At 50.2% G+C, this 16,441-nt stretch overlaps 1 protein-coding gene across 1 annotated transcript in view; it reads right to left on the bottom strand.

Annotated features, from left to right (window-relative positions):
* Positions 1–13,477, bottom strand: part of LOC142588882 (uncharacterized) — a 34,465-nt gene extending 20,988 nt beyond the window's left edge. Inside the window, exons 1-4 of the mRNA XM_075700699.1 lie at positions 13,306–13,477; positions 9,974–10,171; positions 5,804–6,475; positions 4,757–4,897 (exon numbers count right to left, since the gene is read on the bottom strand). Of these exons, the coding sequence (XP_075556814.1) occupies positions 4,757–4,897; positions 5,804–6,475; positions 9,974–10,045 (885 nt within the window). The 5' untranslated portion in view covers positions 10,046–10,171; positions 13,306–13,477. The remainder of the gene's footprint in view (positions 1–4,756; positions 4,898–5,803; positions 6,476–9,973; positions 10,172–13,305) is intronic.
* Positions 13,478–16,441: the final 2,964 nt, after the last annotated feature.

The following is a 16,441-nucleotide window of genomic DNA, read 5'->3' as shown; positions in this document are numbered from 1 at the left end:
ACGGGGCATCTACAAATGGTAACTTAGACTGCTTGAACTAATTAAGTTTTCTCTCTTCGTTAAAACCTCTGTGTGTACACATACCTTGTGTTTTATACGTACATATGGAGGTCTGTTATCTACCGTGTGTAACCTATGCCTCTAGCGGATCCGGTCCTACCAATTTTTCCCCTTCTTTTTCCATTAACAGACAGTTAGCAGGCCACTACGGATGGCACTATAGTTGGTCTGCCGGCGATGGTATTTTCAGTAGTGTAACCTGAATTTGCCATAAAATCGCAACTTCTGTGGCCGACTCCGAATCGGGCAGTTCACCCTTCAAATGTTTGAGCGATAGCGTTAAGAACCCTCTGTCGCAGAAAGTCCGATGTCGGTGTCCAGCGTCGACGCCATTTCGGCACAATATTTTCGAACAACCAATACCCAGGCCCTTCCTGTGGCGCAGGGAAGCTACTGAACCAACTCAATTTCTCAAGCTAACATACGCAGCAAAATCGTAAAGTACCACTTAAACACAACCTACAGATATGATCCCGTCGGCTTGTAATTTGACTATACGAGAAAACATAATCCTGTTACGCGAAAACTCAAAGGAACGCCTTTTCCAGCGTTCTTACCATTAATAGACCAGCCACGGCGTCTGCCATTTGCGCGCGCCGGCGCGTGAGTATCTCAGGGGCCACGGAGCGGCGCGCCCAGTTCCTCGCAATACCTCCACATGGCGGTCGCCTCTGCCGCATTGCAGCTCACGCAAGAAGGTGCATTTCTACCAGAAAGCCCGCTTCGTGAAAAGCGTTCGCAGCCAGCGTTTCCCGTAAACGTTACGGTTACATGCGCTCCAGTTTCCGGGAAACGTGAGAAGCAGTCAGGGATCTTTGAATGCTATCGCGTTCCACTCTTAATGGCGAAGCTTAAGCGTCCTCCATCTTTTTACCATAAGACCACGTGGACGATCGGGCGTGAGAGCATGGGCTGGACTGATGGCCACTTTTGTGGCGTTTTTGGTCCTCAAGCGATCGGGTCGCAAATGGCCGTGAACGCCTATCAAGTGCGTCTGTGCGCTTACGGACGGAACGGCGTGAGCTCCACGTGTGATCAATAAAGTCAGCAAACCTTTATAGTGATCTTTCGCAGCGCCGCCTAAACCGACAGCGGCGACAATCAAGGCCGGGTATGGTACCTGCACTTCGCAACGGCCCATGACGCACGGGTCGTCAGGATCGACGCACATCGGGTCGACGCACATCGGATCGATGTACGTGGTATCGACGCACATCGGATCGACGCACGTTGGATGGACGCACGTGGGATGGACGCACGTGGGATGGACGCACGTTGGATGGACGCCGTGCGATGGACGCACGTCGCACGTCGCGGCGCGATGGGTGAGCGCCAAACGCTTGCATGGTCGCGGCCATCGCGAAATCTCACGTAAACTTTCATTTTAATGGAGCGCACCGCTGAGCAAGAGTCCGTAAACTGTTTTTTTCTGCTGTGTATGGCGGTCTAAAGTACAAACGAAATTCGTTTTACCGTCGCATGCCGTTCGATTTTTCGGACTCCGAATTATTCGGACATTCTCGCGGCAATGCCCGTGTCCGAAAAATCGGTCGGCGACTATAAACGTATCCGTGAACGGCCGCCAGTAGTTGGATTACTTCGCATAGCAGTTTTAGAATGCATTTCGAGTCTTCAGTGATGCTGTAAGAAGCCTGCCTCTTGGAAGGCCCGGACTGAGCAAAAAAATTTGGCAAATTAAGTACGGGTCGTGCAAGAGTAAATACGATAAGAGCTTACATCTAAGAGTTTCTTGCTGCGGGTCGGTCTTCGGATAAAGCTAAACTGGACGAGACTCGGGAAGCCGTATTCCATGGACAACTGTGCCATCTTCTCTAGGACGATGAACTTCGGGTCGGGAGCCATGTTGGAGACATCGAGGCCGATTGGTTTAAGAAACGACCTCAGCGCAGCCGCCTGCGTGCCAGAAAAGTTGTATCCAAAGGCGTCTTCTGACTCAACGAGCAGGGGCACACACACTTCCCATTGCCACTTTAGAGCGAATCTCGTTACTTACGAGGACAACTTTCCGTGGCCGTATACGGAGTTTTAGCTTTGTGTGATACGTGATGTCTGACCGCGATATTGTACAAGCTCTCTGCGCATATACCTCTACGCTTCTCTCCGGAACCGCCGCAGAGGTTACCCGAGATGAACGTTTTCGGGTGCAGGCTGTGCCATCGTCGTGTGCCGTGCTCGAGGGTTGAATCGAATTAGTGATTCAGTGATTTAGAATGGGGCTTTTAGTGAGTTTCGCGTCACTAATTTATCACGAATGCGAATGCTGTGGTGCCATCTGCTAGGTAGATTTTAAAACACCTTCCTGGCTCAGTTTCGTGTCTATGTATGCCTATAGCAGCGTCAAAACGAACAGTTGATCCTAATAACGATAACAGAGCGTCACTAAGCGATGGCTGATTCTATCGTCTGTATCATGCAATAGCTAGGAGAAAGTAGCAAAGGTGAATTCGGATCTGTGTTGGCCTGGGCGCTGCCATTTTTTGTCACGACATCGAAGTTAACCTGCCGTGGTAGTGAGTGGTATAGCGCTCATATGTGCAGTCCCCCTTTACCATCACGTATCACGCCTCCCGAAAGCTCTCTATCGCCACACTATTCGCGAAGTATGGTGCTAAAATATGCTCTTAGAGTTGAACGTGGATAGGGCTGTACTGAGGGCGCTTTATGCGTGGGTGATGGATGCATATAGGTTTATTTGGATAGTAATTTCTCAGCGGCTTATAACGCAGTAGCGTTAAGGTAGCGTGTCGCAGAAAATCCAGCGTCGCCGCCTGGCATCCCACGTCCAGCGTAGGTCGTCGCTTCAGGAGAAATAAGTTTGAACCAAATTCCGAGCCAAGCATACCCAGCCACTCTTCTACCACCAAAGTTGCACATAGCTCGTCTTTCATTCTTCACAAAGTTATTCCTCGAACTTTTGAGGTGCAGCCCAGAAACAAGCGTAATTGAAAAAACAAAAGCACCGACGGCGCATATCACTTATGTCAGCTCTTCTCAGCCTGCAATATTAAAAGTACGAAACAATAACAGGAGATCGACCCAAGCGAGAGCTTGCGTTTCTACCAGACAGCTTTCCTTCGTGCGTAGCGTTCACCGCGAGCGTTTCCTGGTAAACGTTACGGTAAGCGGCAGCTGCCGGGAAGCACGAAAAGCAGGCAGGGACCTTTGAATGCTATCCCGTTCCGCTCTTAAAGGCGAAGTTGAAGCGTCCTCCAAATTTTATTGCAATTATATGGACCCCGCAGGCGCATTTCTGTCGTCGCCGTCGGCGTTGCCGTGAAGTTCTGTATAAGGAAAAGCGTGTGAGCGTGAGCCGGCGAACGGGGTTCAATCTCGCGTGCGCGAGCGAGGAACGCGGCCCGGGTGCGTGCCCTCTCCTGTGGCGCGCGAGGCAGGGGGGTCAGGCAAGGGAGGAGGGGCGTTCTACTCCGGCTACTCTGGCCACTGCCTCTAGGCGGTGCTGCTACTGCTGGGGTGCCTTGATGTCCTCCTCGCCCGCCGCTCCGTACGGAGTGGAGACAACCGCGGCGTTTACTACGGCGTCGCGCACGCGGTTGGCGGACGCCGTAGTAGACGCGTTGCCGGCGCTCGTGTGTCTTGAAAGCGATCTGCGACGCGGCTGAAGTGCGCGCACGCGGGGGGCCTCATCTTCAAAGGAATCTGCGATGTTTGCAGAGTGCCCGTAGGGCTGATAGCTTCGTATGCGCTGTGCTTTCGACGTTTCGTTCGCGTTGAAGCGAGAGACGCACGAAGGTCAATTCGCTCGCCGCCGCCGCCGCGATTCCTCGCTCCGGAATTTTGACTGCGGGTTTCCGCGCTCATCGAGCGAGATGTGTTGATGTTTACCTGTGCGCGCGTTGCACCGTGCTGGTTAATTAGAACACACCGGCTGGCTAGTTGGTTTGAATCCATGATAGAATGTGCAAGCGCGACTGAAGAAGGACATATAAAGAAGCAGACACACAAAGACAACACTGTCTCTGTGCGTTTGTTTGCTTCTACGTCCTCGTTGAGCCACGCTTACGTATTATATCGTTGTTAATTCAATTTGTAAGTTCAAGTTTACAAGTTCATACGGTCGATAAAGCTACTATCCTTAATTCGTACAGCTATCTACTAATTTGCTATCGCAATCGGTTGTTCGCCTTTCGTTCGGAAGTGCGAATATTTTGGGGACGGGGTTGAGGTGAAGGGAATAAATTGGGCCAATTCGATTGTGCTTTGATCACAGAGCTAAAAAAACTGTATGTAGAACATGTGAAGCGGGAGTTTCACGCGCATTGAACAAGAAGTTCGCGCGGGCGCATGTTGTAGTTCCTTTTTCGAGGTTTGCCGTTTTTCGCGCTGAACATTTTTTCTTTTTTGCGAACCTGAAGGCTTTGCGCTAATAATATTTGGGGTTTTACGTGCCAAAACTACTTTCTGATTATGAGGCACGCCGTAGTGGAGGACTCCGGAAATTTTGACCACCTGGGGTTCTTTAACGTGCACCTAAATCTAAGCACACGGGTGTTTTCGCATTTCGCCCCCATCGAAATGCGGCCGCCGTGGCCGGGATTCGATCCCGCGACCTCGTGCTCAGCAGCCCAACACCATAGCCACTGAGCAACCACGGCGGGTTGGCTTTGCGCTGTATGTCTTTACGTACAGGGGGAGGCTATCAAGAAATGCCTCGTACCTCACTGGCAGTACCGTTGTACGCAAGTCGTACGCAAGCTTGGAAGAGACCGGCCGCTTTTTCTATGGAGGTCTGATTCCTTGGAGGCACGTCGATGGTCAGGAGCAGGGCTTTGCTCGCGCTTTTTATGAACACCCCGACCTGCGCGAATGGGAACAGCTGAAGCCGAACACAGCAGCAAACAATAACGAATACTACTACTACTACTACTACTACTACTACTACTACTACTACTACTACTACTACTACTACTACTACTACTTCTACATTAATCAGTCAATTGCCGCGCCCTAAAACAACCCTAACGATCGGCGTGCTGTCGCACGTACAGATTCAAGAAAAGCTATAGGATAAGCGAATAAAAGGAGGTAAATTATAAAAAGGGAGAGCTGAGCCCATTAGGAGCAAACAAAGGTATTAAATCTGAAAGCACAATTATGAAAAGGACAATTTTCATGAAACCGAACGGAAGGTCAGTTCAATAGAAAACGGAATGACTTTTTTTAATGAAACATTTTTATTCGTAAAGATAAACGCTACAATATTGTGATCACGCATTTGGAGGCTTAGCCAATTTGGCTAGTGAGGATATTCTAAAACATACGAAAGGCGAAAGACGATCGAAAAGGCGCACACATCACAAAGTATTTCATAAAAAGTTTGTCGTACACGGATAGTGGTATCATGGATGGCGACGGCGGAAATGCGCCGTCGTCGTCTTAGAATTGATGTCGCAATAAAACATTGGAACGATGTACCGATGTTGCCGATATTGTCGCTGTCGATAATAGCTCTATGTCCTGTGGTAAAACAGGAGCCGCTAGGTGTCGTCACAAGCACGGCTGTTCACTTCTACGTTTCCGGTACGGCGGTATATCGTCGCACTCCGGTGGGTGCTCTGTAAATGGCCTTAAATATCAGAGGAGCTGAAGCTCTCTGTTGATCGACGTCCAATTAATTTGTTCTTCTGCTGGCTACAGGGAACACCTGAGATCGCGAGAAGTGGTTAAGGGACGAGGGCAGATTGGCAATGCGGAGATCACTTACATTTGATAAGACGCTTGTGTAAGGCCCTCTGAAGCTACCGCACACGAAGCCGTAGAAGTCCTCGCATGGCGACAGAGTCCAGTTGAGTGACACGTTCAAGTACTCTGCTGCCAATCGAGGTCCACCCGGATAGATTGTTGCTCGCGGAGCCGTCGGTTGTGGGACAGGAACCGTCGGTTTGGTGGGCACCGTGGACACTGTGGACACTGTGGACGCTGTGGACACTGTGGACACCGTGGGCACTGTGGACACTGTGGACACCGTGGGCACTGTGGACACCGTGGACACCGTGGGCACTGTGGACACCGTGGACACTGTGGGCATCGTGGACACTGTGGGCACCGTGGACACTGTGGGCACCGTGGACACTGTGGGCACCGTGGACACTGTGGGTACCGTGGACATTGTGGGCATCGTGGGTACCGTGAGTACTGTCGGTGTTGTGCGCATGGCCGGTATCGAGAGCACGGTTGGTGGACTTGGGGTGGTGGGTTCTGTTGGTATGGTCAACGCAATGGTAGGGGTCGGTACCGTCGGCGGTGGAACGGTTGGCGGTGCTGGCGTGACCGGAACCGTAGCTGCGGTCGGTGTCGTGGACACCGGGGACAGCACAGTCACCGGTGACTGCGTAGGGGTCGTGGCGCCTGGTGAATCTGGGCTTTTTTCCGTTGACTGGAGGAAGAATTCGGAATGGTAAACATAGAGGCTACGCTAGCTTTCCCGCTGTTTAAAAGAAATAGCGATCTGTATGTATATACATATATTTAAATCACGATATTGTAATCATATTTCGCGAATCTATTTCCACTGCTAAACTTCCATCTGACGAGCGAACGGCAAGCGTCGCTCCTGTAATTGAAGATGGCGATTCTTTGTCGATTACAGACCCATATGACTTACCTCTTCCTGTTGTGAGAAGCTTAAGCACATCATCTAAAATGTCATACCTAAGTGTTTAAACTTAAACCGAAGAGACATAGTTCCCTGTCTGCAGCACACTTTTGGGAAAGGGCCTTCCACAGTCACACAGGTGGCGACGATTGTTCATCCGTTTTCGAGAATCCTGAATTAAGGAGGACCTGTCGGACAAGTGCCTCGAGCGGCCAGTCGCGCGGCAATTTTGCGTACATTTTCGGGCTCCTTTCAATCGCTGCAAAACGCTTTTACGTAGCACGTATTAAGCAACAGAAAGCTGTACGAGGAGTTGTTCATGTCGCTCTAGAATTTTCTCATTGACACTTTTCGCGTAAATGAAATACTTGAGAAGTTGATTATTTCATTAACGTAAGTATGTAATTAGGCGGAGTGAAAAAAAAATAATAATTTGAGTATCCCTCAGCGACGGCAAACAACCTTACCTTGGTTCGGTCCAGCTACGTGGCATTCGCATATATATATTTTTTATAACTCTGGCTAAAGTTAGCCGGAACACTCTGTATATCCACTTGGAATGAACTTCTAGAATGACGCCAGTTTGGACACGAATGCGACATCAAGCTAGCCGTAAGAGTGTACTGTCGTTCCACTTTTCTTTTTTAACAACACGCTCTTTTATGCATTCAAGCAGCAGAGCAACTGGAAGGCTCATGCACTTCGCTCGACGCCTTGGGAAGGTTCTTTCTTCTCACCTCTCCGGAAAGTGACCCACGGATCAAGTGACCATTAATTGAAGGACTAGCGCAAATAACAAGGGAACCCGCCGTGGTTGCTCAGTGGCTATGGTGTTGGGCTGCTGAGCACGAGGTCGCGGGATCGAATCCCGGCCACGGCGGCCGCATTTCGATGGGGGCGAAATGCGAAAACACCCGTGTGCTTAGATTTAGGCGCACGTTAAAGAACCCCAGGTGGTCAAAATTTCCGGAGTCCTCCACTACGGCGTGCCTCATAATCAGAAAGTGGTTTTGGCACGTAAAACCCCAAATATTATTATTATTAAATAACAAGGGACACAGACAGAGAAGACGGCAGGACGAGCGCTAAACATCAGCTGAGGCTTTACTGCGAGAGAAGGTACATATATACATTTCGGTCGTGCATGCGCACACAGGGTTAAATAAGTACAGGCGCAATCTAATCAGAAATGTGACGAACTATTTCGTAAGTACATTTTTTTTCTTTTTTGGACAAGGCAAGTGATGTCGTGCTGACACAGTTATCGCCTTCCCTGTCAATGTGATATGCCTCATAAATCTCTCGCCCCCACCTCGCGCCTCCCCTACCAAGCACACGCGCGGCATCAAACGCAGGCAGGCACCCGCACCGCTTACAATGCTTGGCCAAATGGCCGCCCCCCCCCCGATAATGAATCTACCAGTGTTTGATTATAATAATTATGATAATTTTGATTAGATTGTGCCTGTACTGTTTTAACCCTGTGTGCGCATGCACTACCGAAATGTATAAATGTGCCTTCTCTCGCAGTAAAACATCAGTTGATGTTTAGCGCTCTTCCTGTCGTCTTCTCTGTCTTTGTCCCTGTTATTTGCGCTAGTCCTTTAATTAATGATGACACACTAACTAGCCCAGCTTTCTGCCTGGATCAAGTGACACATGCTCTCTCTGACACGAACCTGTGGAGTGCCTTGCCATTGTATTCGGAGAACCGGATCGACCACCCGAATTTACCAGCGGGCAAGCACCGTTGTCTAGGACAGCTGCAATGCCCTTGGAAGATCCTTAAAGGTTTCAGCCGGTGTCCGGCAAGTCGTGTTCCTCCGTGACTTCAACAGACTGATGTGCTTTTAGTGCTCGCGTGGATACTGCGATTGCGCCGTAGTTGCGACAAATGCGGTATCCCATCGCGACGGTCACAGAGCTGGTCGGTGATCTGGCCTGTTTTATGCAACCACGGCTGTGTTGCATGTTAGCAGTAGGCCCTGCCCACGCTGATAGGTAGTACTTTTTTTGTTCAAGCGCTCGTGATGCTAAACTGTTCAATGCGAGCTGAAAGAGCAACAACAACGCTCAAACAGGTCAGGTGATCACAACTTGCTGCCGTTTGACGACTTACTAATAGCGTGCTGTCGTCCGCCATTACGTCTGTCATTACATTGCTTCGCCTATATAACGTTGAAAAATAATAGTTCGCAAATCCCAATAAATTTGCCCACGCCGACCTTACGGGGCAACAGGCCAGGGACTGGCACCGCACGCAGACTAACGCGCATCCGCTCCTCCAAATATTTAGTAAGATACACCACGCACTGTGTGGGGGATACCTGCACGTTACGTGGGTATCTTCGCGTAACGGGGACGTGTAAACTGCGGCCTCCAAATTCAAATTCGTCCATTACGGCGTGAATGTCAAGGAACAGGCAGCGGGAGGTTCGCCGTGCCAGCGAAGGTCTGGAGAACCGGAGAGCTCATCTGGATAAAGCCCAGCGAGCTGCATATAGACCAGCGAAGCCCTGGCCCGATGGGCCTACCCACCGCCCCAAGCCCCTAAGAGAAAGTTTATGCTACTACTACGGAGTGGGAAACTAATGCGCACGAACGGGTGGCAATTTTTCCTCCAAAATACCAAGCGCGTCTTCACTGTGGAGTGAGTTGGAGTTGCTTTTGCGGCAGAAAACACGATGTAACTGATAACCCTATGCCACAGCGCGCCTCATAATCAGATCACGGTTTGGAGACGTAAAAACCTCAAACTTTAATCAGTAATTTTTTAACCGAATAAATCAAAGTGAAACTTATTTGCAGTTGACCTTGAATAAAAATGTTTCCGCGAAGACGTATAACGCAGTATTTCCGGAGATACGAGATCTGCAACGATTCCGGTACATCGGTGCGGATCGGTTTACAACCAAGGTCACTTTTAGTTAAACGGCCGGTGAGAGTACGTTCGTTTCAAACATCACTTACAGCGCATACAGGGGCAAGGGACCAAAAGAACGACGAAGACAAGCGCTGACTTCCAACTGATTTTTATGTTGAGTGACACGCATATATGCTGAGACAACGAGACAAAAGCGCTCCCCACAAAGCATCAAACCGACATGAGTGTGCATTCAAAATTCAAAGGAACCATGACCGCCGCCTAAGATGAACGCCTAAGGAGAAGTAAGCGCTTGTCTTCGTCGTTCTTTTGGTCCCTTGTCCCTGTATGCGCTGTAAGTGATGTTTGAAACAATGGAATACCAACTAGCCCGTACCCAAATTTTGCGACAGTACCTTGGTGACCGGCGTGCCGACGGGCCAGAGGGAGTAGGTAAGCGCCGCACCCGCCAGGACACCGGGCAGCATGCCCCAGAACCAGGCCAGGACTAGCACCCTGTTTCGCGCCCTCTTCTCTTGCCTGGCCGTCTCTGGATCGTGCGTTCGAATCGCGACCGAAACGCCGGTGAAAGCGCCTGCGGTGGTGCCTGGAACCTGCGCCGGGGTCGCCGCGTCTGTTAAAGGGAAGCTGAAACGGTTTTCAATTTCTATGAATTGCTGAGATTGGGAAGAACAGACCTAATAATTTACGGTTCCGAAATTTTTTTTTTCATTTTGTTAATATAACGGGCGGAAATCGCTTTCTAAATCACCCGCGCGGACACGCCCCCATCGCTTCCCGGAGCGCCGGGTGAGGACGTTGGCAGAGGAGAGAACCGGCGAGAGGACGTCATGGGCGGAGACCGAGCCAACCGAGCTGCGGACCGGCGTGCTAACGTGCTGGCATGCCTCTTTCCGTCCTGCGCTTTACTGAACGACGCTACGAGAGATCTGCCGCCGCCGCTCACGTTTGTTTTGCGATTTTCGTAAACTGTTCTTTCCTTCTGTGCTGCGTGAGTGCCTACAGCCAAGGGCGGCCAACATGCCCTCGTTCTGTGCGGCATTCGGCTGCGCGAACACAGGCGGGTGAGACGATGTGGTGTTTCACAAATTTCCGAAGGAAAAGAAGCTTGCAGCGCAGTGGGTACGTGCGGTGAGGAGAGATAAGTTCGTGCCGACGAAATCAACTGTGCTGTGCTCGGACCATTTCCGCGACAGTGACTATCATCGGAGCTTGACAAAGATGCGGGCAATCGGTATTCCAATTAAATCGGCGCGACTGAAGCCCGGCGTTGTTCCGCGTTGTTCCGCATCACTCTTTTTCCATTGGCTATATCATTTTCACACCTGTGTGTAAACTTCTTGCCTTGTCCAGCCGGTTCGACTCCTTTCTGGGCAAGTGCCACTTCCAGTACTGCCCTGCTGAGGCACACAGTCCTGAATTGTCTTGAACTTGTTACGCACTGCGTGCGCTTCTGTTTTTTCCTAATCTCTTGCACCTCCTGGCAGCGCAAGCAGTTCTCTTCATCTTCCATCAATACGCACCACATGCAGGTGCACCCAGTTTAATGAAAGCGTGATTAGGGCCGCATTGATGCACTGGAGAAATACAAACATTTGCAGCCATTAACGTCTGGTAACACAGTTTTAGCGTAGCCGGATAGCCTTACGACAAATGCGCGAAAACGCGTTGTTGCTAGCGTTGCTATACTCCGTTTCATACATCAGGTGCAACGCTGTGGAGGCTTGAGATACTTCTTGCAGTGGCTGCGTTCGCACTTAGAAGAAGTTCGGTGTTTCTTGACCCGATTTTTCAGAAAGCTTTCCATATATAAGCTCAGTTCGGAATGAAAATAAAAAAAGAATTTACCCATAGAAACCATCCGTGTACTTATACGGCTGCTAACACGTTCTTTTAAAGAAATTTTCTTTTCGGTATTTTTTAATTGCAGCCCGTCGTGGCAGCTTCACGTGCATGCTCGCGCGAGCAAACGCCGCTGGCACGCTGCGAAGCATAGACGGAAACGCGCGCAGTAACAAATTTTGGTGACCGGACTTCGAGCGTAGCTTCCACAGCGATGCACCTGAGGTATCAAATGGAGTGTAGGCTTGCCTATAGTGACATTCGACGTACGGTTCAGTTATCGTGTTTACCACACGGCGGTGCTAAAACTGCCTAATATCTTTATGTCAACACTAGCATGGAGCACGCATACCGATTCTTGATCGAGCCACACTCGCAAAGTCGTCGAACCATAGTATGAATATTGAACATATAATACCTCTGGTCATCTCTGGATGTGTAAGATAAGCAACTTCCATGACTGTACCTCACAGCACTGCATGTGCGCGCTTTGAAACGCGGCACTTATGTTCGCGATCGTGTATCAACGCTGAAAAAACCACGGGACTTTAGACAAGCAGCGGCAAGGTGCTTGACATCGCGGAATTGCACCCTTGTAAATCTAATGAGAAGTTAGTGCTTCGGCACTCTTCCAGCAGCATGTTCCCAGTGACACTTTAGCGCATTTTTTCTCCCGTCATTGCAACGTGTAGCTACATGAAAAAAAAAAAAAACATATGTACCAGCTAAGATTTCCAGCGCGCGAGAAGGTGCACACATCGCTCTCGCTGTTGGCACACTCAATATCGTCGTTCACTCTGTTGCCGCCATCGTTTTCCGTATCGGCTGTGGGTTCAAACATGTACGGGGACAATACAAGCTGTCGGAGACAGCGAGAACGTTCCATCTTGCAACTCAGCTATGAAGCCAGAACAGCAGAACCGCGTGCTACTAGAGAGAAACGAATGGTGCTACGCTCTGAAACGGAGACATGCGGCGGCGCCGACCGGGAAGCCAGAACAGCAGAACCGCGTGCTACTAGAGAGAAACGAATGGTGCTACGCTCTGAAACGGAGACATGCGGCGGCGCCGACCGGCGACAACCGCCAACGACGTCACAGCGGCCCCGACCAATCACGGGCAACGGCGGCGTTCGCGCGATGCCCTGAGGCGCTGGTGCGCGTTTTCTTGGAAAAACAGCCGCTTGCGTTTGTTTCTGCCCTTTTTGAACCAGATATTCGTGTTCAGGGGACTCAAAACTGTAGAATGCCGCAGAGAACTCATTTTTTTCGAAAAGTGTTTCAGCTTCCCTTTAAGCACACACAGCCCGCGAAAAGCTTATGAACTTGCATTTTAGACGACATTTGGGCAGAGTAAGCTGGCAAGAGTAAGACAGCAAAGGAAAAGATAGTTTAGTTCAACGACAACTTCCCGATTAAAGTACACGGGAAACGCCGAAGCGCTCTCATTATACACTGCTGAAGAGATCTTGATTAGCTTTGTTGCCTTTAAGAGGCAAAGTTCTACTGACTGGAGCGAGAATAGGTTTGGTTGCCTGACTCATAGCTTTTCAAAACTGACTCCCCGATTCTGGATCTTTTCCAATTTGCTGATGAGAAACGCTGAAGAGTCCTAGCGAGACTCCTTGGTACCGACAAACACAGCGATGCATAGGCACGGCTCCCACATGAGGAAAGCACGGTTACTTCTTTAAATTATTATGCAAATCCCAGGAACGTATTCATAAGGAATATCTTAAGAGCGTACAGTGTGCGAAAACAAGGCTGAAACACACAAAACATCCGAACTCAATCGCCGAAAGGCTCGGTAGGGGGAGACATCTCTAACCATCAGGGTGTCTTTGACCGCCTGTTAGAGGACCATTCGCGGCGTCGTTCACACGTACCCCTGATGGTTCTTCAGCCGGGGCAGTGGAAGTCAGCGTCGTTGAAACTGAGCTACTCCGGCTTCTTGTTGACGAAGTCGACGTTTCGGCTCCTTTCGTGGAGAACAAGCTCGTCGTTGTTGACGATAACGGGGCCGTCGCCAGCGTTCCCTCCGACGCTTCCGGCCCTGCGCGAGCCTGCACGAGATAGAATATAGAATTTTTTGACGATGATGGTAATAAAGGATGTTTGATGGCGCAAGAGCCAGGTGTGCCCAAAGAGCGCCAACATTAGTTTTCTTTTAAAGCGAATAGGTTTCTTTCGCGCTTTCCCACGTTTTCGTGGTGTGCGGTCGGAGTTCCACCGTTCCACCACGCTTGTATAATGTGAAGACAGTAGCAGCGTAGGGAGAAGGGAAAGGCTGCCTAAGAGGCGGAGGCGGCTGGCAGAATGTAGGTCGCTGGGGATTGGGAAAGGTGCCGGTGTCTCCAGACCTCACTGGTTGGTCGGAGAGGCGCTGACGTCACGCTAGGGGTCAATGAACTTAGCGGTTAGGCGAAAGCGGCGGCTCAGCATGCGGCTGCAACGACTGCGTGGAGAAAAGGCACCGAATATCAAAAAGCGACGCGAGACTAGCTCGGGGCTAACACGTGTGCGGCCATTCCCGACGAGGAACGTTGCGCCAATAACGCGAGTCTGGGTAGCAACGTGTGGGTAGCCATTACTGCGGAGCATAGGGAAGTAACGGTGCGGGAGCAATTTTCACGAATAATCCAATGAATTCAGAGAGGTGTTCGCTTACCTTGACAGTCGTCGTCGATGTTTCCTGCATAACGTGTTTAAAAAATCATTCAACCTATAGTTTTCTATGCCCCGCAAAACAGGCGTTACATGGCCGGTACACTGTAAGGTTTGTTTGGATAGATTCTATTACTGTATTTTTAACTACCGGTCACGGCCGGCCGATCATAATGATTACGTAGGTCGAGCGCCGCTCAACCTACTAACGAAGAGCGAAGAGGAAAAGCAATAGATAACAATCTTTACGTTATGCCAACCGGTATCGTGAAATCAATCACTCGACGAAGATCTTATAGACTGATTAAGCGAATGTAAGCGTGGGGGCATACAAGCTCGCTTGGGCGTGTGGCAGGCCCGCCGATAGAACATAATACTGACCAAGCCACGATAACTGTGAGCGCGCCCGAAATATCTGCGAAGAAGGACGTGTGCAAATACAAAGTGTAGTCATCATAAACTTCGCCGAGACAGAAGACGACGACGGGGGCAAGTCACCTTGTGCTGTCACCTTCATGCGTCGCCCTGACTGCGGGAAAGGATTATTAGGAATGCAGCCAAATAGACTCCCAGTGCATGTCGCTGTAGAGTGTTTAAATATCCCCAAAGCGTCGAGGTATGAAGTAGTAAAGGCAAGGCGCAGAAGACCAGGACTCAAGTAGAAGAACACAAACGACAGGACTGGCGCAGTCCTGTCATTTGTGTTCTTCTTGAGTCCTGGTCTTCTGCTCCTTGCCTTTACTACTTCAAGCATGAACCAACAAACCCAAGCAAGAGTTTTACGTCGAGGTATGCTTGGCGAGCGACTCGCATGTGAAGGAGGTGATTAAAGAGGTATTCCTAGAAGTAATCAACAGTGGTAGACCATTACATATTTCTGGAGGGAACGTTACGATAATGCGATTTGCCCTCGTAGGCTCCTAGTTCATCTTTTATTCTGCCACTCTTCGTCATTTCAAGCACGCGTCTTGCTGTGACTATCTGCCCCGTTTGGAATACTGGTTCTTACGACAGCGTGCTCTTGCATAAGACCCGCGCGAATGGTCAGATGATCGGGTGCGCTTATGCGCAGACCGACGCCGCAAATCTCTTCACTTTACGGCTTGAGAATAAGGCGATTTAGCTGGAAAGCCATCAGTGCACGCCGGAGCAGGATTTGAAGGTAGCTGCCATGGACGCATTATCAACCTTCCTTAACGATACCTTGGCATCACCTAGTAAAAGAGTGACACGGACCTTTTACAAATCTGATCGCTTATCGAGGTGCGAGTGAGAGCCATGTGTAGGTTATCTGCATCGATCAGTGGGGCACTGAAAAACAGGGCTTGCGAACAATACCGCCTGCGATAGCTACTTTCGGCAATCGAGGTTACGGGTAGGCCTGTTCAGCCTAAAGTCTGTGCAGCCTACCTATAGAGCCATTTCTCACATATTGGTTTCTCTATCAACGTTACTCAAATAGCTCGTAGCCTGCGATAGGCTACCTTTCTCGCTAATTAATTTGTCGCTGTCAAGGTTCCTAAAACAAAAGCAGCTTCGCTGAAGGCCTTTATTTTTTAATTGAATGCGATAGCGAGATGAGTGTTGCCCCGAAGGCATTTCATAAAGACGGCGCGATAGGAAGCGCCACCAACTATGCTGCGGCCGTCGCGCCTGGATGGCGCACGAGGTGAGACCGAAGAAAAGCCATCAGCGTTCGCCAGAGGAAGGATTTGGTAGATTTAACGATAGTTCTCCTTAACGATAGTTGTCCGTTCAACTAGGACCAGTGCATGCACCAAGGTGTCGTTTGCACCCAGCTTGCTCACAGCAGGAGCGATGGTTTTCTCTGCACAGCGCTCGCGCCAGCAGAGGAAGCCAGAACGCCGCCCTGCAGCTCTGACAGAGCCGACTGATCGAGCGCAACGTGACCGTGGACCCACTTGGCTTCGTCGCTTTTCGCGTCCAAATGCACTGGGCGTTTGTGAACACCTTCTAGCCCTCCACACGCGGGACGCGCATGCGCCGTCGATACCACGACAGCACGGCGACGACAACGCCGAGAACGGGAACCGCGATGGGGAGCAAGCGCGCCTCGGGCGTCCGTGGAATTGCTATCCCGATAGTGAGCGTGTCACGTCGAAACCGCTGGACACTCATGGAACGAAATTCAGTGTCGGGAGCTGACCGGTGCTTTTTTTTTTCAAGATTGGCTCATTGCGTTGTAATGTGTTTAATAATGATGTACGACATACCGGCGCCGATTCCAAGAATGCCATCCAGGATGCTCCAGAAACCTTTCGCTGACAGGAGTTCGAATCGTTGTGGACCGGTTCGATATTCCTCTTCTTCTTCTTCGGCTTCAACTCGCTTGCAGCG

Source organism: Dermacentor variabilis, chromosome 7, assembly GCF_050947875.1.
Source record: "Dermacentor variabilis isolate Ectoservices chromosome 7, ASM5094787v1, whole genome shotgun sequence".
Classification (NCBI taxonomy): domain Eukaryota; kingdom Metazoa; phylum Arthropoda; class Arachnida; order Ixodida; family Ixodidae; genus Dermacentor; species Dermacentor variabilis.
The sequence above is the reverse complement of the archived record's forward strand: the minus strand, read 5'-3'. Positions and strand labels throughout refer to the sequence as shown.